This window comes from Amblyomma americanum, chromosome 4 (genome assembly GCF_052857255.1).
Source record: "Amblyomma americanum isolate KBUSLIRL-KWMA chromosome 4, ASM5285725v1, whole genome shotgun sequence".
Lineage (NCBI taxonomy): Eukaryota > Metazoa > Arthropoda > Arachnida > Ixodida > Ixodidae > Amblyomma > Amblyomma americanum.
The window spans coordinates 141,382,864-141,410,614 of NC_135500.1; the positions used below are offsets into that span (position 1 = coordinate 141,382,864).

The 27,751-nt window shown below is 50.8% G+C and overlaps 1 protein-coding gene across 1 annotated transcript in view; it reads left to right on the forward strand.

Annotated features, from left to right (window-relative positions):
• Positions 1 to 3,216: 3,216 nt before the first annotated feature.
• The window catches only part of LOC144128446 (CD9 antigen-like), an 88,284-nt gene continuing 63,749 nt past the window's right edge, over positions 3,217 to 27,751 (forward strand). The window contains exon 1 of the mRNA XM_077661854.1: positions 3,217 to 3,458. Within this exon, the coding sequence (XP_077517980.1) occupies positions 3,393 to 3,458 (66 nt within the window). The 5' untranslated portion in view covers positions 3,217 to 3,392. The remainder of the gene's footprint in view (positions 3,459 to 27,751) is intronic.

Sequence of the window (27,751 nt, forward strand, 5' to 3'; positions counted from 1 at the left end):
TATCGGTGGTGATGCATTTTGGATTTATATATGACGTATATGCATGTTCAGGCTACAATTTGGCTTGCCGCCTGGAGTTTATGGTGGTGGGAGGCCACGGTGTTAAAGGGATACTTCATTAAATTGTAACTTTCTGTAAAATCGCCAAAATTGGATTTAGAAGGTGCTGTTATCTAAAGTACAGTCTCTATTTTTGCGCGGATGGCGTTATTTTGTAGATTTTGTGCGCGTGCGCCATTTGCCGCCTGCCCAGGCGGGAGGAGTGCGTGACGTCGCACGTCTCACGGCGGTATGCTGCCGTCTCATTGTGCTGACATCGGTTCAGCTGTTGTGCCTGGAAGTTCAGAGTTGGCAGCATGGAAACGTGAAACTGATCGACAGTTACAGCCTGGAAAGTGGTAGTAACGATTATAACATTCAGATATCGAAATGACCATGGACTAGGGATACGGCTACAATCCTGCAAGTAAAACAAGTAAAACGAGCCTGCCTAGAGGATGGCATTTTGCACAAGCGCGCTCCCTGTTGTGGTAGCTGTGCATACTATAATCCAACTTGGTATCACCCAGAAATGTTTTCCTGAATTAAGTATTGAAACGTTTCCTTTGCCGAAGGTAAATCAAGGCATTACCTTCATTCATTGCTCCAGCCACGCACAAAGAACAGCCGCAGCTCCATGATGGGGTGGGAGGGATTTGAAATAGGACTTATACATCACGTAAGCAGCACGAACAGCGGAGTGAGTGCTCGACATATAAAATCAGCCAACTTAATTGCATTGGCGTAGCAAAAAAGTATGCAGCTCGCAGTTTTTGTGACTGAAGCACGGTTACTACGCCGCCAGACGCGTGCGTAACAAACGGGATCTGGCGCGCGATTCTCGTGGAATTGGCCTGTTAGTAAATTGTCAACGTTGCCTCCCTCAACTTTTTTATATTTGCTCATGCTCGCATGTTTTTATTACGCGATATATTTATTTACTGCCCATTCAAGCATAGACCTATATTGCCTGTGGGCGGTTTGTTCAGTGAATGTACTACAAATTCGGAATCAGAGAGACGAGTGCGTTTATAATGTGTATTTCTGTTCCGCGTCGCACTCGAGATGATTTACCGTCGGAGGTTGTTTGAATCAGCGAAAAAACTGGAACAAGTGAATATACTTCCGAACTGTCTATTGACAAGGAAAATACACACGTAACAAATGCTGCTGTGTTTTTGGCGATCCTTTGTAGTTGCGTGCACTAACATGTGCTACAAAGAACACAGTTTTTGCAGTAAACTCCGCACTCTTTACAAACAGCCTCTAATTTTCATGTAGTTTAGGTCCCCTTTACGCTAAAGTGCAGCTGTCATGCTTTGTCTTGCTCTTTCTAGGGAATATTGCCACCTTGTATTGCGAGGTTGACCTTGAATTGCCACCTTGTATTGCGAGGTTGACCGTTGACCTTGAAGACAACGACATAGCGCTTGCGCTATCGCTTATCGACCGCCATTACTGCTATATCGAGGACAACAACAACCGCTTCCTCCTGCCTGGCTCTATAGTCAAGAACGTCTCCCTCACAAATATAGTGACATTATGTACAGAAACGAGTCAGGCTTGAGGTACTATCTTTTCAGACATGTGGATTCGAAACAGAGGAAGATTTATATATTTGTAGCTGTCGATTAAGTTTCCGCGATCAAAACTCGGACCTAAAAGGTTTGTCGCGAAGGCTAGCTGTGCCACACGGATCCATTCTTCAGAGCTTAGCATCCGCTAGGAAGGCATGACATGGCGCATTCATTGCCCTACCGCACCACTGTTGCATGGACTGCTTGGCGAGGCATGGATGGCATGGAGTCATATAATCCCTTCCTTAGCATAGTTCAGAAACGATACGTTCCAGATGACTGCCCGTCTCATAGGCAGCGCCTCCGTCCTCTCACTGAATACTCATTGAAGAGTGTTCAATGAGTATGCACGGCCACTCTACCATGAGAAACTCGTGGTAGAGTGGCCCGCCACCCATATACCTCCACTAAATGGTTGTATTCCCGGATTGTTAACTCACCCGTAATGCGGTGCTTTGTAACCAATTCGCAAGAAGATTTGGCAAAAATCAGGCGCCGGATTTCGCTTACTGCTGTTAAGGTTACTGCGGTCAAAGTAGGCCCGTCGCGGTGGCTGAGTGGTTAGAGCGCTCAGTTACTGATCCGGGGTGCCCGGGCTCGAACCCGACCACGGCGGCACGTTTCGATGGAGGCGAAACGCAAAGGCGCCCGTGTGCTGTGCGATGTCAGTGCACGTTAAAGATCCCCAACTGGTCGAAATTATTCCGGAGCCCTCCACTACGGCACATCTTTCTTCCTTTCCTCTCTCAGTCCCTCCTTTATCCCTTCCCTTACGCCGCGGTTAACTAAAGCCCCTCCATGACGCTACAACTGGTCGGAAAAAAAATTCATGGAGGGCCTTTACGGTTAACAAAAACGCGGGAAGTTACCTGGCGCCAACTGCAAACACGCTCCCTTCTGAATCCTGCAATGCTTGCCCTCATGCACCCTGGCTAGTGCGACCACATTCTCTGGAACTGCGCAAATGATCCGCCTCCGTCGGAGTTGATACAGCTCCCTCCTCCCGAACGGTGGGAGGCCGTGCTGGTCTGCTCGGACCCTTCTGCGCGGAACATTAAAGTACGGGCAATCGAGCGGGCCAATGAGGTCGCCGCCAGCCTAGGGAGCCTTCATGTGCATTTTTTAAAAAAAAGCAACAATCATGGCTAGCGGCCATCTAGTATGTGTCTCTTGCAACCTGCTCTCGACGCAATAAATGTTTTACAATCCATAGGTGTCAGCCGAGATGTAAGACAGTGCCATTTCTTTTCCCCAAAGACCAATTTTCAATTTTTTTCAAAGTAGACTGGCACAGAACTGTGTTAGGTGTCGCCTTCTGACGAGCTATCGCAACACTATTTGGGTAACTGTAGGGGCTCCGAGATCTGTAATTGACTTTCGAGTCCTCGCAAGTAGATGAATAGAGTCACTGGATACTTTTATAAAGGTATGCAGCGCCGTATAGTTGAAGAGGCAAGTAGTAACACACTACTATACGTCTAGTTAATTTCTCTCTTCTCCCTGCCGATAGAGGGCTGTGCGAACTCAAAAGAGAGGAGGGGTGTTGTGCTCCGAGGAAGAGAGTGAAGCGAGATCAACATTGCACGCATGCGCAGAAACCATTATTGATCGGCGGAGGAAAGAGGAGCGGCTCTTCTCGTTCTTCCTCAGGAAACTTGGCGAGCGTTTGTGCGTTCGAAACAGTGGCCGCAGTGGCGATAAGTCGTTCGACGTGAGGATTTCGACGCTCTGAGCCGTGTGATCTCGAGCCCGGACTAAACTCTCAGCGAGGACAAGATGGCACTAAAAGGATGCTACGCTTGTCTCAAGTACACGGTGGTCATCCTCAACTTTCTCTTCTGGGTAAGTGGCGTTCAGAAGACAAGCGAACCCATTTTGCCGCCGAACTTTGTCGCCAGCAACGCGACAGCGGCGTCCTGTCGTGCCGCCTGCAACTTCTGACGGTTGTTCGCGATCCAGCCCGCGTTGCGGCGCGCGCGCGCTTTCCGAGGGCGGTAGATTGACAGCCTGCCAAACGCATCGGATCTCGTGCATCGCAACGAACGGCGATTTTCGGGGTTTTCAGTTTGGTTTCAGCGCACCATTTGGTGACTTTTCAATTACACAGACGCGGGTGGCGTGTTGTGGAATAATTCGATTGTTCGTTTCGCCAGTGCTCTTCGAGAAAATAAAGTAAATGTTAAATGAAGTCCAGCCGTGACTATGCGTGGATGCGAGGCTACAAACCTAGATCATTTGAGAATGACGATTATTGTATTAGTTCTGAAGTTCTGCCGCTACGACGATCTCTTTACGGGACGCCGGCAAATTTTCCCCCTGGCGCGTGGCGGGCCTCGCCATCACAATGCAAAATTCGGGCCTTGGCAACGCGCATGGATTGCGTAACGCCCACTCCGCATTCGTTGATCGCCGTCTGTGTTTTCAGTTTTGATCTTTTCCAGCCGCGTCCGGTCGTAGTTGGAAATAGATGGAAGCTCGATCGCGGTGCTCCGTTGCATGGTCGGCTGCTCACGGGTCCTCATGTTTCGGATCGTTAGGGACGAGCAAATGGTACTTTTCATTCACTAATACGTAAGAAACTGGCTACAGCCAAGTCTCTTTAATTGTGTCATTTAGACTGCGCGTACTTCGTGGTGGTTCCTGCAGCGGAGTGAAGCGATCGTCTAACTTTTTTTGCAAGATGTCTGAGCTCTGCTCCGTGCTTGGGAGCACATTTCTATATGTTGCAGCAGGGTGCCTGAAATACGAGACCGGCGGACGGAACTTGTTTGAGCGCGCCTTGAACCTGACATGCTAAAACCGCACGGCTTCCCACTCCGTAGTGCGCCATTTGCCGACCTTAATAACAGTAGTCCGTTCGGCGCGGGAGGGATGGGAGCTTTTTATTCTTTGTTGCGCCGCTGTCGACGCCTTTTGTGGCATCTTGAGCGCCGGTGCCATCGAACTTTCGCCGCTCTTTCCGCCGCGTTGTTCGCGGGCCGCTTTCGTTGGAGGAGCCATCAGTGATGGTCGAAGCACGCGTGCCACATTCCTCGGGCCATGCTGGTCACTGGACGCTGTGCAGATGTTTACGACGGGAACGCCTTTCGCCTGTTGCTGTCTTGCGCCGTACCCTGTTCCCTCTCTCTCTTTTCCGCTCTCGCTCTCTCATTCGTTCTTCGCGGTGTATTCGATTTTTATTTTATCTTGCTGGGCATCGGCGTAGGCTGGGCATCGGCGTTTCAGCTTTGCTTGCAAGAGTGGGGCGTTCCGGACCCGATGGCCCCTGGGGTTTTCTGTTTTTTTTTTTTTAAACGCGCCCCCTTCCCCCCTCTCATCGCAGTAGTAGTGATTTATTGAAAAGAACTAAAAAAAAAGGCAAAGATGTTGCCAGCCGCGGCGATTGAAATCTAATATCTTAATCACGGCCGGAGGAAATAAAAGGGACAGGGAGAGGATAGCAAGGATTTTTTTCTTTACAGCATCAGCGAGCGTGTCCTGAAATCAGGATTAGGAAACTGGGAGTACCAAACAGTGCTCGCCCTTGTGTGTCTTTGTTAGCCCATGCTTCTGTTTTAGCCTGAAATCAGGGTCGCGTTGCAGCATTTCTTTGCTAGCTGTGTGTGGCTTTAACAGATGTTAACACGTAATCTGTCTTGTGCTTTGCTTTTGATCTGCTAAACTTCAGCAATGAAACACGATTGCAAAACGTACGCGTACAAATAGAGTCAATTATCTTTAAAATAATTGACTATATATATATATATATATATATATATATATATATATATATATATATATGCGATGTCAGTGCACGTTAAAGAACCCCAGGTGGTCCAAATTTCCGGAGCCCTTCACTACGGCGTCCCTCATAGCCTAGGACGCTTCATTACGTTAACCCACCCCATATATATATATATATATATATATATATATATATATATATATATATATATATATATATATATATATATATATATATATATATATATATATATTAACGTTGAGTAGAAGCGTTTACGGAGCGATAGAGAGTTCGAATTAAGCGAATTCGCACTAGCGCGATTATCATTGTTCAGTGTAGGCGCTTAGAGTAGAACTGCCTTTCACGCTGTCCAGCAGTTACTACGCTTCACGTTATAACGCACCTGCAGTGACATTCGTGGCAGCAAAGGGAACCTTTGGCAATGCTTAACTTTTCATTACTTGCGTTCAACGGCACGTGCTCGGCAACGCTTCGCGCTGGACACTCATTAGCGGAGTGCTTTCGCAGTAACGTTACGCTTTATTTTTACTACCTTTCGCACCGGGCCAAGGCTGTCCTCGCTAACGTGCTGAATTGAAACCCACCCGCGGAATAATGCCCGGCAAAAAATGCACAAAAGAAAAAAAGGTGTGCTTCCCGGCATCTCTTATATCTTGAGGCTGACATTAATGTTTAGGCGGCTGTTGTTTGCTGTAGCAGGAACGCAGAGTTGTGAGCGCTCAAAATGTCAAGGTGTCACTATAGGAGTGGCTATTTCAGCTGGCTGCGTTCCAGTCCAAAATTTACGTCGGATCGATTATACAAACTATTGGCTCCCGAAAACAGGCCAAGTCGAAAATAGAACAATACGGCTGCGTATTGCACTGGTCGAAACGAAAAAAAAAATAAAGGTGCGCAGGCCTCTGAGGCGTAACTGCTTTTTACTGGGTCTTGTTGCTTGGGGCTAATCGACCTCTGTACGTACTATCGATTCTCCTTTCGCATATAGCCTTTTCGGCCGTGTTAGCTGAAAACGCCGGGGAGAGAATTCGACGCAAATGTAAAAGAACTGACTGGAATGTTCTGCGCTCGCTGCATGCAGTGTGAAATCTCTTGAAACATCAGTAGCCTCGATCGAAACAGACCATGGCTGCCCTCTGTATAAGCTGCCACCCCGTACGCGTGTTCTTCGCGTTATCTGGCGTTCGGAAAGGTAGCGCCTGAACTGTTCGGGTTTTATGTTTAAAAATTCAGCGGACTTCCGGTTTTTATTTCAAAGCGCAATTTCTGTTTTGTTTTTCAATATTATTTTCCTTGGACAATTAATTTTTTTAATTTTAGGTGATATAAAATCGTTCATAGTTTATCTTGGTTCATTCTTTAGCAAAAGTGGCATATGTACAAGTAATTAACGAACAAGCGGCCGTGTCTAGAGTAGTGGTTGCAATATGAAATGCAACCGCTGTAAAAAAAAAAAAAAAAAACGTCACTACGCGGAACTTAAGTAATCGGACCGTAAGACAAGAACGGAAACATAAGTTTATTTCTAAAAACTTTGTTGCGTGAAAGCCCGAATCAATAAGAGAGAGAAAAAAAGCGATAACCACAGGGGAGAAATACACATACACATCTGCCTCGCTTATTCAAGTGGAACCACGCTTTTCGGTCTAGTCGCCTTCATGTCAGAATAGGGTCATATGGTTGTGATAAATGCACGCGTATTTAGTGCTTGGGCCGCACTGCTCGCTCCTTAAGTCACGCAGCGAGCTGCGAAAGCAGAAAACTTTCGAGAGAGCAAAGTTTCGGATTGGAAATCAAGGAAAAGTGACCGCGGCCGAAATACAGGAGGAGGAGCAAAACGACCTCCGATCACGTTGTCCGCATCATGATGACATCGATGGATGTGCCGCTGAACCGTTTCGGAAGCCAGAATATCACACTTTGTTACGGTGGCTTGTCACGGCTACAAACATCAGTGTCCTTACGTGCTGCGGGAAAGCTCCTTAACCAAGTAAAGGCTGTAATAAATGATGACATTCTGTGAACTGAAGGCGCTACACTACTATTAAAGTGAACTAGAACTACTATTGGGTATTCTATTCTAGTACACTTTACTACTATAGACGAAGCTTGACGATGACTGCTTAATCCAACGACCCCGTTGTCTCACCGTGCTGCTGGCTTTCGCAGTTCGTTAATTCCCTCATGCGAGCGATTGTAACCCATACTCAGTAGCCAGCAGGCTATAACGTATACGCCTGAAGGATACTAACACAGACCCTTACTATTCTTGTGCCCATGGGTTGCGGTCAAACGTACCTTAGTCCCGTCTCCAATTGTACCTTATCTGCGATGGTTTTTTTAAACGCAATCTGGCAGCGATTAACCCCAGCTTCTAGTCGGCGCTATAACTTCCTTTTTGTTGAAAATTGGTTTTTGGGGAAAGGAAATGGCACAGTATTTGTTTCGCATAACGGCGGACGCCTGAACCGCGCCGTTAGGGAAGGGATAAAGGAGTGAGTGAAAGAAGAAAGGAAGAAAGAGGTGCCGTAGTGGAGGGCTCCGTAATAATTTCGACCACCTGGGGATCTTTTAACGGGCACTGACATCGCACAGCACACGGGCGCTATGCGTTTCGCCTCCATAGAAACGCTGCCGCCGCGGTCTAGTTCGAACCCGGGAACTCCGGATCACTAGCCGAGCGCCCTAACCACTGAGCCACCGCGGCGGGGCCCGTCCTTTTCAAGCGAAAGCTTTACCGGCCGCAGGTTAAGCAGTTTCGCGCGATTCCTGGAAAGCCGTGCTGCGCATGCGCGAGGAGCAGTGACGACACACGACGCACTTCTCTCTCTCGCTCCCTAGTCACAACGGCGCATGCGCCGCTAGTAGCATCCAGCCACAGGTGTTCCGCCGCTGCGCAGCGCTGCGTCTTCCCTCAAAATGCAAATTTCAATTTTCAGTTTTTTCTTTCTTCTTTCCCTCCCCTCTTTATCCCTTCCTTTACGGCGTGGTTCGGGTGTCCACCGAGATATGTTACTGTGCTTTGCGCGCTTGCAGCGCCATCTGGCATGACGTCACACCGTGCGGCTCGCCGCCGCTGCTGTTTGGTATGACGTCACACCGCGTTCCTCGTCGTTGCGCTCGCCTCCGCTCGCTTCGCCAGCTGCGTCGCATGCCTGACAACATGTCGGAGGATTGAAAAGGAGAGCTCGGGTGCACCGCAACCACAATTGTGTCTTTAATGCGACAACATTGCTAGACAACCAGACTAACCTGAACTGGCAATCAAGTTTAATCAAGGCTAACCATGCTATGCCTTAGCTTTCGCTACGTATATCCTGGTATAGCCGAGCTAAGCCACTAAGACGCAGCGCTCATTGGGTGACCAACCTCTCGCGATCAACCGCCACCTGCCAGGGTAGGCGCGTTTCCTATCCAGTGTGCGGAACGCACTCAACGTTTACAGGCCAAGCCGCGTCTACTTACCCGATACACCACAGCTTTCACTCTTTAACTAGATTCAGCAGTGGTTGAACCGCAGCGGCCGCCGCGGTGGCAGAGTGGTTACGGCGCTCGGCTGCCGGCCCGAAAGACGCGGGTTCGATCCCGGCCGCGGCGGTCGAATTTCGATGGGGGCGAAATACTAGAGGCCCGTGTACTGTGCGATGTCAGTGCACGTCATTCTCGCACTTTCGAAGTCCAGTCACATTCATAATAGCGTCAGCAGCGTGAAAAGAGGACGACGACACGAGAGCTAGGGGATATAGTGCCCTAGACACATCATCATCAGCCTGACTATGAAACCTGCAGGGCAAACGCCTCTCCCGTGTCTCTCCAATTAACCCTGTCATTGCCAGCTGCGGCCACCGTATACCCGCAAACTTCTTACTCTCATCCGCCTGCCTCACTTTCTGCCGCCCCATGCTGTAAATTTGCCTTCTCTTGTAATCCACTCCGTTACCCTTAATGGTCAGCGGTTATTTTGCCTTCGCATTACGTGCCCTGCCCAAGCCCATTTCTTCCTCTTGATTTCGACTCGGATGTCATTAGCCCGCGTTTGTTACATCACCCACTCCGCCCCCTTCTGGTGTCTTAATGTTACGCCTATCATTTTTCTTTCCATAGCTCGCTGCGTAGTCCTTAACTTAGGCTAGCGTCTTAAATACTAGAGTACTATACAGGGGACAGGGCAACGCTGACCCTATAGCTGCCCTACTGTATAGCTTTCGCCGCTAGCATTATACGTAGTACCGCCAACCAAACCCAACTCGCAGCCGTTGACCTCGGCCTCGTAGCTCATTATGCCATGTGAATTTAAAAAAAACAGCTTGATGGCAGGCGCTATGTCGGACATTGGGCTGTGCGAGTCCATGTGCAGCGAGTCGAGTCCATGTTCAGTTCTGTTCATTTCCTTAAAGACCCCAATTCAGGGGTATTACATAAGGGGTGGGGCTACGGATATAACATGAGGTTCTAGTCTAACATCATCTGCGTTATCTCCTGGTGGAATCTTGATGGACAGGTAATGGCGGCGACTTGGTGGGCGACTCGACTCGCACGCGGATACTGTACAGTCTGGGAGTGACCTGCCCAGGGGACTCCAGCTAGTTTCGATTTCAATTACGTCAGCGTGCCTGGTGTCAGGAAGAGAACTGATGTTTAAAAATGAATCATTCGCGCACCTACATGGACGCAGCCCGACAGGCTGCGGTGATGGTTGAATTGGTTGACCCAGCGGGGAACGAAGCTGCTTTTTTTTTTCGGCGGCGGTGGTTCGAATCCCGCTCGGAGATGTTTTTTTAACGTTGCCATGACGACGATGCGACGCTCCAAGTCGCCTTCCTCCGGCCGCTATGGCAGCATTCGGCGCTAGCGTCTGCACCGGCTGGACAATGGTATATGTAGGAGGTTTCCCACCCCTGACGTGCCTCCAAATATGGAAGCACGTCGGCGGGTATATTCGAGCGCATACAGGTATATTTAAATACAGGAGTGCGCGCGAGCCGTACGCCTGTATGCGAGTGTGTATTGGGGTCGTACGGGTGTATATACGGGCGTATATATGGGCCGAATATATGCGGGTCCGCGGCGCTCCATGTAGCGTCGCGTGGTGGGTCGGAGGTGCCCGCCCCTCCTCCTTCCGGCGAGCGTCCCGCCGTCCGTTCCCCCCAGCGAGCGTTGCTCCGCGACCCTGAACGCCGACCTCGGCCCTCGCCACCGCTGAGCTTTCTCGCCTCCTCTTGGTGGTGGTGCTTTTCATTGTGGGCCCTTCTTTCAAGCGGCTGTTCCGTCCGCTGAGCGGCGGCGATAGGGTGCGGCGACTCTTCTTGCGATGGATGGACGCGCAACCCGGTGCGTCCGCCGTATTTTAGGACGCCTTGGCGCCGTTCCACCTAACCGCGGCAGCGGCGACGTCTTCGCCTCCTCGTCCTCCTCCTCCTCCTCCTCGTTGCGTTTCTCTTGCTTGAAGAGGGAAGGTGAGGTGGCTCACGTCTCTTTGTACGCGGCTGCTGGTTCTGCTCTTCCGTCTCCCTTGTTGAGAGAGAGCCGCAAAGGCGCTCGATCCGATGTTCCGTCGTGGCATGCTGCCTGTCGGACTGTTTCAAACTATCCAGGTCTGAAACTGAGGGCCAGTAGACGAGGGCCAGGGCCTTCCTCCAGCTGACGTCCCCCTGTGGTGTATGTGTGTGTTTGTTAGCACCATACCGCGTGGTGCGAGCTACAAGCAGCCCCCGACCGGAAAAGGAGGAGCCGTGAGCCCGTAGCTCTCGTTCGACTACTATTTCCTCAACTAGTTCTGAAGCTTACTTTTATTTTTTTTATGTTTGCGACAGCTTACGAGCCGAAGGCAGGGGTTGTTGCCTCGTTGGCGGGGCGCGCTGGAAAGTCTCGTCGCTTCAGGCATTTCTCAGAAGCACGAGAGAGAGGGTGTTTGTTTAGTAACGCCGGGTTTAAAACACGGCCGTTATGGTTTCGAATAATCCACGCTGTCTCGGCGTTTCCGCTGCTCTGGAATGCGAAGCTTTTTCCCTTATTGCCTGTTGCGAAGAAACGATGAGAAAGTGTGCATACCGATGACTTCTTGCTTTCCGTTGCATCTGACCAAAACTGGTATTCAGTTCTCGTTTTGTAGAAGTCTCTTCGTCCCGGTTTGCGTGACAGCGCAGCATGCATTTGTAAAGAGTAACGCGCAGCAAGATAACCGCGTTCAGTGAGCGCGTCTCCGATGGCGTTTTGTGTGCAGTGCATGCTCCAAGTCAGTGTTATACCGTAGACAACCTCTGGCCACATCGTATTGATTATGTTCACATATGCTCTACCGTAGAGAACCTCTGGCCACATCGCATTGAATATATTGGACAGACGTTCTGCTGCATACAGCCTCTGGCCACATCGCATTGAGAGCATTGGACAGCTATTCTGCGGTAGAAAACATCTGGCCACACCGCATTCCTTATATTAACATTCCGGAAAATTGGGTGTTGGCATTGTGAGCGAAGAATCACGAGGATGGCTCTGGTAGGTGGTCCCCAGAGAGCAACCTAGGAGGCAGGTGGGCTACCTAGGTCACCGGACCTTGCGGCGTCGTCACAACCTGCCCACCGGATAGTGAGCGAACTGCCCACCGTGGCAGGTGGCAGTTAAATTAATGATTGGCCGCTCGGGAAGAGCAACCTTGGTCGCACACAGGCCCACCGCTGGTAGTACCTTCCATCGCAGGCAGTGGCGCATCGCTTAACCACTGCACCACTGCCCAGCAGACTCCCAGGGATCTATGAATGTGAACTAAAGAATAACCTTCTGCATATATCGGAATTAACCCATTACGCAATCGCGTCATACCTTTAAGGCGGGGCTTAAGTGTCCCCTCCAATTTTGGACAGATGTTCTACTGTAGACAACCGCTGTCTCCATCGCATTGAGTATAGTGGACAGAGGCGTACGTGAGCGCAGTCGGTTGGCGAATTACCGTACACGGCTTGTGAGAGAGCGCCCGTGTTTGGCCTCTCCTGACAGCTTGAAAAGAGCTGCTTTTCCCCTGCATGTCATATTTGGTCACTCTTTTTCTGCGTTATCTGCGAGCTGCTGCCTGGACATCTGTGCTGAGCAGATCCTTTTGTGACGGGCGAGCGTGGTCATATCAGGCGGACTTGTTGTCTGTCGGGCATGGGGACATGATGCACTTGATACGCTCCTTCCTTGCGCCGACGTTCCAGCAGCGGCTATCGTTTTTTTTTCTTTTTCACTTCCCTGTGCCGCACGTTAGTCGCCGGTTTGCTTCCTGCTTGACAGCGTCCGATACGCACACGCTTCGACCCGTGTTTGAGTGCTTCTGCTGCTTTAGTTCCCTTTTGAGAAGTATACTGGGAGTTATTTCAGCCGAGTTCGGTTCCGACCCTGACTTTTCTGGTGCTGTATCGCAGTCTCTCAACTGAGACATCGCCCTCTCGCTGTGTGCATGGAAGATGGGGCAGACGTTGAGGGGATGCTTGAGTGCGTACTGACACGTGCAGCTTGGCCTTTGAAAACTTGTGATTACAGAAAAGGACAAAAAAAAAAGAAGCTTCTTCACGATGTCTTGTCATCGTATACACGAGTTCGACTGCATGCACTTCATACTATACCGCCCTCGATATGTATCGTGCAGGGCGCGAGCTTCGGGCCCGAGCACGTACCGGGGTGAGTTTGGTTGGTGTCATAAGACGCGCCAGCAGAGAAAGCACGCCGATGTACGGAAGATCCGCATTGTCCTCTGAGCGCTGCGCCTCGATATGTGTACCATGGCTGACTTTGTCTGGCACAGATATGTGGTCAGTGCGATAAAAAATGTGTATATAAGGAGAGAAACGGGCCGGCTGCTGAGTCATGGGACGTTGTCGACGCGGGGTTGGACTCATCGTCGAGCAACTGGTGTGTTATCGCTTTTGGCTGGAACTTCCCACAGCGGCTCCAAAGGGGAAGAAGCGGCGAAGAACGATCGCGGCGCGTCTTTTGGCTGTCGCGGGATGCTCTTCCTCTTTGTGCTGACGAGTAGCGCGACGTCACAGGTTGCCTCGAAGCAATAAATCAGTCGGACACCAGTCGCGCAACTTCAAGCTCGCGTTCCTGCGGAGCGAACGCCGCACTCGCTGCATGCTTCATTTTCAGTTGTTTTTAGACGCTTATTTTCTTCGCTAAAAGTCGGCTCATGTGAAGCGACGGAGTGTGGCGTTTTTTTTTTTCTTTCTTTCTCTACATGCGGTTGACGAAGGGATTGGTAACTTGCCTCCTCCAGCAAACTGTGCTGCGGCAGCAGATATCACTGCAGGGGGTATATTGCGGTTTCTTTCATGAAAAAAAAGATACAGGACACCGAGGGGGGTGGGGAACGTGAATACTTTCACGTGCCCTTGCGTGCGCACGAATCTCGCGCGTACTCTAGCCCCTCTAGACGTAATCTAGCCCTTTCTTGCAAAATGACGCGGGTTCACCGAGTCATCGGAGAATCCCCAGGATTTCGAAACCATTACCATCGCCACCTGGAGGAAAGTGGCGGAAAGGGGGGAGGGTCTTGACCTCCCAGGAACATCATCATCCCTAATTATTAACTGCAGGTATTCCTGTTTTCCCGCACAATAATTGTCTTCGGTTGCTGGGTAATGTACAATATTTAATCAATATTCTGGCAACGTTTAATTTGGTAGCGGTATATCAGACTTCCCCGGGCTCATAAGGATACACTGTTAGCATCACCATCATCGCCATCGTCTCGAGAGTCAAAAGCATGTGTCGTTGCATGATCTTTGCAGTATGTCATACATGAGAACTGGCGCGTTTACCGGCTGGAAAATCCGAATGTCATTAATGTGGACCGGGTTGTGGGCATTCTTTGTAATGCGTCATGCGCGCATGTGTAATCATGTGGGATCCATTTGGATCGTGAAATGGGGGTGGAAGGGGGGTGGACGGGGGCCTGGTATGACGAGGAATTACATCTTTTTCACCTGAGTAGGTGTGATGTCATATTACAGCGTCGTCACGTGACTAGGTTTGATGGCACATTACATCGCTGTCATGTGACCTGGTATGACGTCACACTTACACGATGTCATCACTAATTATACTAATTAATCTCTGCATTACATAATTACGTTATTAGCATTAACTAATTATATTAAGTCATCATCTCCGTCGCGTGACTCGTCGGCTCGTGACGTCGCATGGCGCCGTTTCTTGTGGACACTTTTTCGCGGATATGACCTTTAAAGTGAACCATCTAATGCTTTCGCATTAATAAAAGAAGCCGCTCGCTTCTACGCAAACATAAATACAACGTGCCTCTGTCGGTATACTACAGCCGCAGCTTGTTAAGTGTTTTCGAAGGCAACATACCGAGGACTGTAAATAGCATTTTCGCTATGCCGGATATGGAGCTAGAAAATGAAAATATACTGATATGCGTCTGCATAACCATCACACTAGAAAGCACATCGACGACCAGTTTCTGATATTCGGTAACTATTCTCAGGCCTGAAAAGGGTATCGTGAATACCTCCCCCCCCCCCCCCCCCCCCCCACCTCCCAATTTCTGGTAGATGGCATTGAAGGGCTGTGTTTGTCAATTGCCGGTTCGTGCGTACGAACAATACGATCAAGTATACACGAAGCAGGTTGCCAAATATTGACACATATAAAGTACTCATCGACGTACCGGTGGTAAACGCGTATGGGACACCCCTGCCCGCAGGCCGTACACTCTCTGAGGATTCATCCCAGATTATAAGCTTCTCCTATCGCGTGCACATCGATAGTGTCTGTACACACCTAATTAAATAATACCATCATCATTTTGGCTTTCTTGTCTCACCGGATTTTCAGAATTGTTTGTAAATGAAAAACTTCTTAATCCTTTTTTTTTTCGCTTGTTTTCTGAGGTCGAGCAGCCGACCTCAACCTCACAATTTGAGGTTGAGTGAGGTCAGCAGTGGCCTCGGGAAAGTGAGCTGAGGGCGTCTAAGGAGACCTCGACTGTTGAGGTTGAGTGAGGTCGGCAAATTGTTTTTGAGGTTGCGGTGAAGTCATCCCCGCCGCGGTGGCTCAGTGGTTAGGGCGCTCGACTACTGATCCGGAGTTCCCGTGTTCGAACCCGACCGCTGCGGCTGCGTTTTTATGGAGGAAAAACGCTAAGGCGCCCGTGTGCTGTGCGATGTCAGTGCACGTTAAAGATCCCCAGGTGGTCGAAATTATTCCGGAGCCCTCCACTACGGCACCTCTCTCTTCCTTTCTTCTTTCACACCCTCCTTTACCCTTCCCTTACGGCGCTGTTCAGGTGTACAACGATATATGAGACAGATACTGCGCCATTTCCTTTCCCCCAAAAAACCAATTATTATTGAGGTGAAGTCCAGATTTTTGAGGTCAAATGTCCACCTCTGGGACTCGTCTCTCGCAACGGGGAAATGTGTCGCGTGCGTCGTCGGGGCGCGCGGAACTCTGCGCGTTTTTTGTCGTTGGCCCTCTCGTGTTTCGACGCTCTCTTCCCCATCCTGCTGCGTGCGATCCCCACCGAGATACGGCTCGCCGGCTGACGGGATGAACCCGGTGCTGGAGCCCACGGGTTGGCTTTTTTTCTTCTCCCCCCCATCTTCCCCGTCTGCAGCCCTTTCAGCGCATGCCCCTTTTACTCCAGCTGGGTCCTCTTCGGGCGCGGAAGGGGAGATGCGTTTGCCGCGACGTTCCGCGCGCGTGGGACCGAAGGCGGAAGAGGGGCGAATCGTATCTCTCGTCACCCGAGAGGCATTCCGATTCGTCACTCTTTCTTCTCTTCTTCTGCCGCTGCCAGCCGGTGAGACGCGATCGACGAGGAATGCGCGTTGGCCCGCGGCACCTCTCGCACGCCTATTTGCCTTCGATGACGGATCGGCGGCTGTGACGAGCGGCGCTCTTAGCGCAACCGGGTTGGAAAGTTCGCTGTTTGCGCTGGAGGGGGATCGGGGGCCTTTTCATTCGCGTGCGTATAAATGAGATCGAGTGCTCATCTGTAAGCGCCTTAATTTCCCTCTTTCGTCTTGTGGATAAAGCGTGTTTCGTCAAGAGGCCAGACACGGCCGGGAACCGAACGCACCCCGTCGTCCTTCTTCCCAAGTGTTCCCTGCAGCTACTAAGTTCCAGCCTCCGGTGACGAAGCCCTCCTCTACAAGAAGCAAATCACGAAACACTATACTCTCATTTGCGTGAATCGCTGTAGGCACATCATTGCCCCGATCCGAATCTCTCCATTGGAAACACTCACCTCCTCCGAAACATTCAGCTGAACACACTCCCGTCTCCAGTAGTAGTAGTAAGTGGCTTTATTAAAGTAATAATAAATAAGGAAGGAAAAGTTTTTTCCCAGCCCCGGCATCTGCCATCTATACTGAAGCACCTGAGATGGGGCAGCGGAACTAAAGGATAGCAGGCAGAATGGAGAAATGAAATGAAAGAGGTGAGGGGACAGGAAGAGATGATAGGGGGAGAAGCAATATATACAAACTATTTACACAATAAGAAATGGTGTGGTGAAGTAGATAAATCTAGTGATTAAACAATATCGAGTCAGTCATTGGCATTAGTCATTAATTAATCACCCTAGTTAATGGTTATAATTATTAACATTGATTACTGATACTAGTTAAGAATGCTACTTAATGAAGTTACTTAACCGAGTTAATTAATGGTGTTAATTACTGTATTAATTAGACCAGGTGTCATCATATGTGTGTGACGTCATCCCATAGTCTGATGATGTCACGTCTGTAACCAATTAGAGTAAAGCAAAAAACGGAGCCCTGAATATAATAGTAAAAAGGAAGGAAAATATTTTCGCTAGCCCCGGCATCTGCCATCGATACTGAAGCACCTGAGCTGGGGCAGCGGAAATAAAGGATAGCAGGCAGAATGGAGAAATGAAATGAAAGAGGTGAGGGGACAGGAATAGAGGATAGGGGGAGAAGTAATATGTACAAACTATTTACACAATAAGAAATGGTGTGGTGAAGTAGATAAATCTAGTGATTAAACAATATCGAGTCAGTCATTGGTATTAGTCATTAATTAATCACCCTAGTTAATGGTTATATTTATTAACATTGATTAATGATACTAGTTAAGAATGCTACTTAATGAAGTTACTTAACCGAGTTAACTAATGGTGTTAATTACTGTATTAATTAGACCATGTGTCATCATATGTGTGTGACGTCATCCCATAGTCTGATGATGTCACGTCTGTAACCAATTAGAGTAAAGCAAAAAACGGAGCCCTGAATATAATAGTAAAAAGGAAGGAAAATATTTTCGCTAGCCCCGGCATCTGCCATCGATACTGAAGCACCTGAGCTGGGGCAGCGGAAATAAAGGATAGCAGGCAGAATGGAGAAATGAAATGAAAGAGTTGAGGGGACAGGAAGAGAGGATAGGGGGAGAAGCAATATATACAAACTATTTACACAATAAGAAATGTGTACATGTTGCGCGCGTGATCAGTTATTCCTTTTTCGGGCGCGTTCCGACCCCTCCAACTGCCCCCACTTATGCGCTAACCTATAGAGGTACTAAAACTAGAACATATTGTAACGAAGCGTACGTCGGGACGGAACGGTGGCTCCGCCGCCTCGAAGAAGTTTACCAGCAGGTGTCGATGGGGAACATGAATTAACTTGATTTATTTAAAATTGGTCCAAAACATCATTTAAACTGAACAAAGTGACACAAAAGGTCTAAGAGCAAATAATAACTCAGTCAGTCATACCAAGGGGCGCGCAACATCTTCCGAGCAGAGGTCCCGAGCAGCAGGACCGCAGCCGTTCCCCCCTCTTCTTCGCGCCAAAACCCCCTCTTAAATACGTTTGCCCAGGATCCTGGGGACACTTTTAGTAACCAATCTGAAATGCTGTTGTCGAAGCCAATGAGAACGATTTCTTTAAAATGAAAGCAGCCAATAGTACACCGGTGCCCACGAGGTTGTTTACTCGAGATCACCGCGCAAATTCCACGAAGACGCGCGCATTTCCGCTTGGCACACAGATACAAACACACAAAACGACATCCGAAACACAGGGAACGCAAACCTCCCAGTCGGTGCGCCACGCGACCCGCCGTCCGCGCCCTCAACCCTCGCGGCTCGTCTCTGGCGCATCTGGTCGACCGGGCAGTGTGCCGCCCGAAGCAATCACTTCGCGCGACTCTCCTGGAAACCATGGGGGGGTCCGCGCGCCCGCTCTGGTGTCTCGGACACGGCCTTTGAAGACATTGTCCCCCTGCAGGCAGCTAACCGTGCGTCTCAGTGCGTTTTACTTTAACTAAACATTCGAACTAGTCCGGGGAGGGGGTCGCATAACGCCTGCTTACAAAGAGCCAGGGAGAAAACGGCTCTGCCAAATGTCGGGGTGTGAGCCCCTCTAATGGCTCCCCGCACAGCAGCGAGCACAAAGACAGCAACAGTCGCACCGCGGGGAGAAGAACACATTCAGCTTGTTGGAACAACTGGCGCACGAAACCTGCGAAGCTCGCTACGCGACAATATGCGAAAGAAGGGTGAAACACTGAAGGACATTTTTTTTTTAAAGGTTACCTTTCTAGTAACCTATAGAGCACTACATCTTCCAATGCCTCATTGCAGTGCAATATCCCCACATCCCCCATTCCCCACCTTCCTCTTGGCGTGTCTGGTTGGGGTCGGCAAAACTGGCCGACAAACTAGACCTTGCAACAGGCCGAAGACTTGCTAGGCACTTATTTTGTCGCGAAATAAAGTGTTTCTATCTGCCTCTCTCTCTCTCTCTCTCTCTCTCTCTCTCTGCAACAGTACTGTTTGGTGGAGGTCTGGGGGCTCCTCTGAGGCTTCTTCATAGCTTTGGGCGGAAATTTGCCTAGTCGGGCTAAGGTTTCGTGCAATGGAGATGCCGTACTGCTGGGACCGCAGAAGTAATCCCCGTGGTCAGGTAGACGCAGACATTTAGAAAGGCATGCGAAGAATCCAATAGCTTCGAGTCCGGTGTCAGCGCAGTATACAGTAGTGCCGAAAGGACGATATGTCCTGTCAAGCGTGGAATTAAGTCTCAGTTCAGTCGGTCAGCTCTTCGTGGAGCATCGCTGAAGATGACGCATGGACACTGGCGAAATAGGCCTTTATCACGGGTCTCGGGCGCAAATTGCGGATGAACGGGGTATATAACACCCGACCGTGCGGGTTCTCTTGGCAGAAACCGCTTCACCGCGCCACGAAGGGGTAAAACCTGGAAAACAACGGTTCATTCGCACCGACAGGTTCGAGGTATATCTGAAACTTAATAATAATAATAATAATAATTGTTTTTTGGGGGGAAAGGAAATGGCGCAGTATCTGTCTCATATATCGTTGGACACGTGAACAGCGCCGTAAGGTAAGGGATAAAGGAGGGAGTGAAAGAAGAAAGGAAGAATAGGTGCCGTAGTGGAGGGCTTCGGGATCTTTAACGTGCACTGACATCGCACAGCACACGGGCGCCTTAGCGTTTTTCCTCAGAGAAAAAACGCTAAGGCGCCCGTGTGCTGTGTGATGTCAGTGCACGTTAAAGATCCCCAGGTGGTCTAAATTAGGAAAAACGCTAAGGCGCCCGTGTGCTGTGCGATGTCAGTGCACGTTAAAGATCCCCAGGTGGTCTAAATTATTCCGAAGCCCTCCACTACGGCACCTATTCTTCCTTTCTTCTTTCACTCCTTGCCCGCTGTGATTTCTCGCTGCTCCGATCGCGCTCCGGCGTTATTGGGTACAGCGGAGTGAGTCAATTAAGAGCCGGGAAATGCCGAGTTGTCTACTGCCGGCCGTGCATCCTTCTCCGCTCCGCTGAAACCACTCTCTCTATCCTGTATGCCTCGCGTTGCAACGTTCCATTGCCGATTGTCCGTCGGCGGTGGAGCATTTTTTTCGTTCTTGTTTCCGCTCAGGGTTGCGTGTACGCGGTCTTCGCTGGCGTCTGCACCGCGGCTCGGTGCCTTGCCGTATATTCCGGCACAAAGGCGCGCGCACCTCGCGATGCATTGATGAATGCCGCCCGTTACAGAGGGAGAGCCGAGCGCGCAAATTGTGGGTTAGGGTTGCGTATTGGGCCCCCTGCGGTGGGTTGCGGCTCGATTCGATTTTTTTTTTTTTAGCGACGCCGCGCAATTGTTCGCAATTCCGCTCGTGCTGCGGGGGCGAGATAGATCGCACACGTGGGGGTTTCGCGTAGAAACGCTGCCGCTGGGAAATGCGGGCGAATCAAAGGGCTGCGCGTATACCCCGCTGCCATGGTGGAGGGAGGCGGGGGTGTCGGAAGACGGGTATCGAGCGTCCGGATCTGAAGGGTATAGCTTTCCCCCCTACAGGATGTCAAGCGCTGCGCTTGAGCTCGGGCTGGCGCGGCCCTTGTTACGTGCTCGCGTGTCGGTCGGCGAGCGATTGCGTGCGTAAAGGGATCGATTCAACTCCGCGGATTCTCTGGCGATTTTTCGGTGATTCTCTGATCACGAGTGGCGCTGTTGTTTGACTCAGTAGCGAGGCCTTGGGAGATTGGTTCGTAGGTACACGCAGGCACTACGTCAGATTGAAGGCATGGCTTGGATCGCGAGCCTTTTCTGTTTGTTTGCAGGTAAATTGAGTGCGACTCATTTTTCACAACGCACAGGAGGGATTGGAGCACGCTCTCCTGCATGCCTGCTAACTTCAAAACCAAGCTGATTGCATCCTCGGCTGCTAAGGAAAATCTGGCTCATTTGTGAAGTCTTAACTGATTCCTCTTGACCGAGGGAAATCGCCTCTGGAACTCTCGAGCCCGATGCCATCGTTAGGGCGTCGGGGATGCAGTTTTACCTCACTAGACTGAGTTGACCAGAGTGTCTAGGAAGAGCGAAGCAGTAATATGTATGTGTTTGGCAGACCGGTGCTGCTCACGAAAAAGCCTTGCCTCCGTGATGTGCAATTCGGAGGGACGCGATCGGTTACTTTTCAATATAATTTCAACATCGGCTGTTGTCGCTTTGATCAAGATGTGAACACGTAAAGACATCCAGAGACTGCAAGTTTGGCAAGGCCCCGCGGTACAGGGTTCAGGTGAAATCCGTCCAGTCCCATAGCTTGGAAAGCGTGTCATACATGTTGCACGCCCCGCCGCGGTGGCTCAGTGGTTAGGGTGCTCGACTACTGATCCGGAGTTCCCGGATTCGAACCCGACCGCGGCGGCTGCGTCTTTATGGAGGAAAAACGCTAAGGCGTCCGTGTGCTGTGCGATGTCAGTGCACGTTAAAGAGCCCCAGGTGATCGAAATTATTCCGGAGCCCTCCACTACGGCACCTCCAATTCTTCCTTTCTTCTTTCACTCCCTCCTTTCTCCCTTCCCTTACGGCGCGGTTCAGGTGTCCAACGATATATGAGACAGATACTGCGCCATTTCCTTTCCCCCAAAACCAGTTAGTGTTATTATTACATGTTGCACATACTTTTAACTGGTGTTTTTGGCTTTGCCCCCTCCCCCTTTTCTTTCCTTCTACGTGAGTAGTGAATGACGTTCAGCGGTAATTGATCCAGGCATTGATTAATAGAATTGACCGGCGCTCGTCGTATCACGCGTTGTCTGAATCGAGGCGGGTTCTACAAAGCTGCCCCCATATAACGGGGCAGTCAGTCTGTCGGCGCAGCAGCGCCGCCGCCTCGAGGGTTTCTCTGCCGGGTCAGGTTCAGGTTTTACGACCGTGGAAGCGGTCCAGCAAAGGAGGAGCGGGCGGCTTCGTGCACTGCTGCGGGCCGCCTCTTGGCGTCCCGCACCAACACGCGCTTCGTTGGCCAGCGACGAAGGGACAAACTCACACAAACGCACGTTACGACGTCGACAGAAAAAAAAAAAAAGGAACAGCGGTGTGGGCGTGACATGTCTCTGGAACGCGTCTTACGGCAGCCCTCACCTCCTCCCATATTTCTACACCCCGGCTTTATGCCCTTGGCTTCAGTCCACTCCTCTCTGCTTACTCCCCCCCCCCCCCCCCCCCCTTCCCTGCTCTTTTTCGGAGCTCGGTTCTGTTTGCCCCCCGGACTTCCTGGTCTCGGATGCTCGTTTCCTGGCGTCGCGGCCGCCGCCGTTGCTTCTGCTGTCTTTGTTATTTTCTGCCGTGCCCCGTGCACGCTGCGTGCTCGTGAGGAATATTTGTGCGTCTTGGCTTCGTTTTTATTTTCTTGTTCCTTTTCTCGCGGTGCGTTTGTTCTTCTGTTTCAGCGCCGAGAGGGAGAGAGAGAGAGAGAGAGACGGGCTGATTTGTATCGGCTTCGCTTATATGGCGCGTCGGACGCTTCCGCGCACTCATTAAGCCCATGCCGTTAGAAGAGGTGTTTGCGCTTGCTGGAGGAGGTTGGGGGGAGGGGGGGGGGTCCTTCCTGCTTTGGCGCCCTTTATTCTTTTGTTTCTCTCCCGGAGCGGTGACGTGATTCGTCGGTGCCCGTATTTGCGAATGAACGGTTGTTGTACAGCGTGCCGTCAGTCCATAGCCTTTGAGGCGGCGGCTGATAGCGGCCGCTTTGCTGCTGAATTGTTAAAGGGACGTGCGGTTATTGTTCTTAGTAATAATAATAATAATTGGTTTTTGGGGAAAGGAAATGGCGCAGTATCTGTCTCATATATCGTTGGACACCTGAACCGCGCCGTAAGGGAAGGGTAAAGGAGGGAGTGAAAGAAGAAAGGAAGAGAGAAGTGCCGTAGTGGAGGGCTCCGGAATAATTTCGACCACCTGGGGATCTTTAACGTGCACTGACATCGCACAGCACACGGGCGCCTTAGCGTTTTGCCTCCATAAAAACGCAGCCGCCGCGGTCGGGTTCGAACCCGGGAACTCCGGATCAGTAGTCGAGCGCCCTAACCACTGAGCCACCGCGGCGGGTTTATTGTTCTTAGTGAAAACTGATTTTGTGGCCCTTTCTGCTATCCTTTATTTCCGCTGCCGCAGCTCAGGTGCCGCCGCCACAGTTATGGCAGATGCCGGGGTTAGAAAAAAATATTTTCAACTTCCATTTTTATTATTTTTTTAATAAACACTTACTACACTTACTACTCTTTCTGCGGGTACGTTGGACGTTTGTGCCGTAGCAGAAGCACTCGTTTATCGCCCAGAAAGTTTTTAAAAAAATCTTCCCGCCAGCCGATTCAAACTCGTGACTTCCACACTGAGAAAGACTGGTTGCCGCCCGTTTTGAAGGGAATGGCGGTGTGGCGCGGCCTCTGGGATCCGCGTATAAAATTCGGTGTCGACGTGTGCGCTTACTTGTGAAACCTGCCGGTGGTGGCGATACAGTCGAGCCTCGTTATAGCGAAATAGCGGATATAACGAAAGGGTGGCGATACCCCTTGGAAGCTCGATCAGCACGAGCTGTAACGAAGCTACAGCTACAACGAAGTAATCGCCGGTCACCTTCAACTTCGTTATAGCGAGGTTCAGCTGTACCTGTATTTCGTTCTTTGCTCTTGTCTATAGCTTACAAAAGCTCCGTTCTCGACTATAGTGGTCTCTCTGCGAGTAGAACGCGGTACAGTACCGATAGCTAAGCTGTTACTGGGGCCAGTTGGTTGATCATTATGCGAAAGAATGCGCTAAAAGCGCATTTAGTGTGTGTGTGTGTGTGTGTGTGTGTGTGTGTGTGTGTGTGTGTGTGTGTGTGTGTGTGTGTGTGTGTGTGTGCGTGCGTGCGTGCGTGCGTGTGTGTGTGTGTGTGTGTGTGTGTGTGTGTGTGTGTGTGTGTGTGTGTGTGTGTGTGTGTGTGTGTGTGTGTGTGTGTGTGTGTGTGTGTGTGTGTGTGTGTGTGTGTGTGTGTGTGTGTACACGCGCGCGCGCCGCTTTTAGCGCATTCCTTCGCATAATACACTACCGACTCAGGCCAGTTTGTTTCCACCGTCTCTCTAAGCATAATGTGGCGTGCATAGTATATAGGTTGTCCAGCTCGGTGTGAACTGAATGCACGCGAGCGTAGATACGTCGAATGCGTGAAAGAGGCTGCTTCGGGACGAAAGAGGCGGGGCAGTGCCCACTTGTTCTGCTCATCGGTAGTTATTTTACTTCGGCAGTTTGTAACGAGAGCGGATGGGAATACGTATATATAGTCCATGCGTCAATCAGTTCGTCGGACCCCATCTGAATGAATCACGAGCAAAGAGCGCGTCTCCCGTACTTCCTGCGTCGTCGCGGTGACACGTGATCTCCGCCTGTTGGCGAGTGCGCACTCATTTTTGTCGTTCCTATATGCTGGCTGTAGGATTGAGCGGGATCGTTAGAGCGACCGGATGAACTAAAGGCGGAGATTATTAAGGGACTTTCGCACGTTGTCGAGCTGAGTTGGTATAATTAGCCTTTACTGGAACGAAGCCGCTTATTGCATTGCCAGTGCGCTGTTAGTTCGAGTTAGTTTTGTACCCCCCCCCCCTCCCCCCAACCAATTTTTTGTAGGGGACCGTTCACTCTGGTGGTGAATGTCACCGCTTTTCGGTTCTTGTTTTTTTACCCCTTTTGCACGACGCCATATGTCTACCGTTGCCGCTGTCCCGAGCACGCATCGCAGTGTCAGCTGCCCTGGTTTGTCGACCTGCGTGCTGGCGTGTATTGTTAGTAATTCGTCTCTCCGTGCATCGTCGCATTAGCTTACGTTTGTACGTGGGCTGATTTTTGATGAGCGAGTCCGCAGGTGCATGGTGACCGCTTTTGATTCACGGGCTGAACTATCCGGGTGACCCTTATATATATTTGTATACGAGCGCTCAGTTCGGCCGTCGTTCTGCGCGTCTCCCTTCATTTCGAAGAAGGGGCAGGTTGTTGGAAGCCGCATTATGCTGTGCGTATGTATACTGGCTCGCCAGCCTTTCCACGAAACTTCCCGTTCGTTTCATGATCGCGTGCGCGCAGCACCGTGTTTTACATGTAGTATACATATACTGCGCGTAGCCGAGTTCTCGCGGAATCTATATTCTGCCCGGCCGGCCGTTATTCGTTGCATATTCCGCGCGCGGTGCGAGTTTGCATGGACGCGTGTCCTGCATGCAGATGACGCCGCGAATCGCTCCGCCCGTTGCACCGGCCGTCGTTATGCGTTAACGTCGACTGCGCCTAGTTACGCTACGAATCACGTTACGCGCGAAACATCGACGACTGCGTGGCGAACCTTGCCTGCAGAGAATGCAATGTTCCGCTGACCGCAACGCTCTCTTCGTCTGCCTGCGCGCATAAGCGAACGTCTGCTAACGTAGGAGCATACCGGAACAGCCGAGTGCCTGTTGCGCGTGCGCACTGGGAGCTGCGTGTCTCCAGCCGGCCACTGCGCAGGATGCCTTCGCGCCTTGTACGTGCTGTGGGAGTCGGTAATTCCTACCACGTGCACGGCAGCGTGGAACGGCAGTTCCTTATTTCAAACAGAATGCGTTGAAGCGCTGGTGCGTGTTCGATTCTCACGCGCATTGTCTTTATGCCTGTGCGCATGCTCGTCTTTTGTCTTTGGGGGCGCCTCCGTTGCAGCTTTCGGAGAGGGGCGGCCTCACCTGTGTGTATGACGTGTGCGGGGGGTCGGCGGAAGTGCGAGGAGGATAGCGATGGAGGATGATGAGGGGGAATATTCGCACGCTGATGGCGATGAGCCCGCCGGACCGCTCCTTGGGTTTCCCGTTGCGTTCGGCATTAGGGTGAACGATCCCTCCTGGCTTCTGCAACGCACGCCACTATGGGGGAAGTAGGGGGGGAGGGGGGTGCGTTGTGTGTAATCCATCGACCGCTGAGAGAGCCGCAGTGTGTTTCTACGGCGAGCTGACACGCTTGGTTGGCTTCATTGTGCGCCGGCGCGTTGCGCGCGCTGCTGTTCATTGAGTCACGTGGCCTTGTTGAGTGAGCGCATTATTAAAAAGCCGGAGATGGGGCAGTGTGCGTGGGCTGTTATAACGCCGTGTCTGCTCTTCTTGCCATACGTGATCGCTGGTTTCAGGTTTTTGTTTTAACCTCGCAGTTGCGGGAGTGCTGCGCCAGTTGCGCAAACGAATTGGTGGCTTTTGATGGAATTGCGCCGAGCCTGCGCCAAAATACTGTTGCAGCGATCAAGAACCCTGGCTGATGCGAAGAGGCTGATGCTACCGCGTAAAGTACACAAGCCACAGTGCACAGGCACAGGCACAACTGTGGTTCGTTCTTGCGATGTGTGATGAGAAACATGACCGACGGAATCAAACCCCGTTCCGTTTCCTTTTCTATAGCCCCTTGCTTTTAAAGGGCAACTGAAGAGGTTTTGGAATTCGATTATTTTAAACGAGCGGAATGCGTGAAGCTTGCAGGTAAAGCGTGCGAACTCTTTTTGCGCTATCATTTGAAATGGTGACGTAATAGCCGACTAAAGTGGCGTCGGCGCTCAGGCTTCTCTGCAGTACACAGCTACAGGTCCGCCGCGGTGGCTCAGTGGTTAGGGCGCTTGGCTACTGATCCGGAGTTCCCGGGTTCGAACCCGACCGCGGCGGCTGCGTTTCGATGGAGGCAAAACGCTAAGGCGCCCGTGTGCTGTGCGATGTCAGTGCACGTTAAAGATCCCCAGGTGGTCGAAATTATTCCGGAGCCCTCCACTACGGCACCTCTCTCTTCCTTTCTTCTTTCACTACCTCCTTTACACTTCCCTTACGGCGCGGTTCCGGTGTCCAAGGATATATGAGACAGATACTGCGCCATTTCCTTTCCCCAAAAACCAATTATTATTATCATTACACAGCTACAGGCAGGGGCCGCAGTAATGACGTCACGTACTGCGGCGCTAAGCTTGCAGCGATGAAGCGGTTGTTTCAAAGCAGAAAACATGATGACAAAGAAGAAAGAATGATAATGCGTAGCTGAACGCCGCTTGCTTTTCCATTTGTAAAATGCCTGCGCTCGTGCGGCATGGTTAATGGTGTTTAACATTCAAAAGCGACTCGGGCTATGGAAGACGCCGCAGTGTCGAGGGTTCCGGATATTTTGGACCCCCTGAGGCTCTTCAACGTTCACTGACATCGCACAGTGCACGGCCCTTTATCATTTCGCCTCAAACGAAACGCAACCGCCGCGGCGGGTCCGGAATCGAACCCGCGTCTTTCGGGTCAGCAGTCGAGCACCATAACCACTGAGCCACTGCGGCGGCCGAAATGTGCGCGCTGTTCGCAGCGGAAATAGTAAGAACATTGCATCCACGAAAACTCCTTTTTCGGAAGAATTGTTTTTTTTTGCGCGCGTGTAAAGTAAGAACTCTTGCTTTCCTTCTCGATCCCTTGCCGTGTGCTGCACTGTCAGATGTCCACTGTTTTACACGGAGTTATGCTAGTCACTAAGCTAGGCGCAGAGAGGAGAATTTATTCAGTTGGCTTCATTTTTTTTTAACTCCTCGTTATAAGGTCAGCCA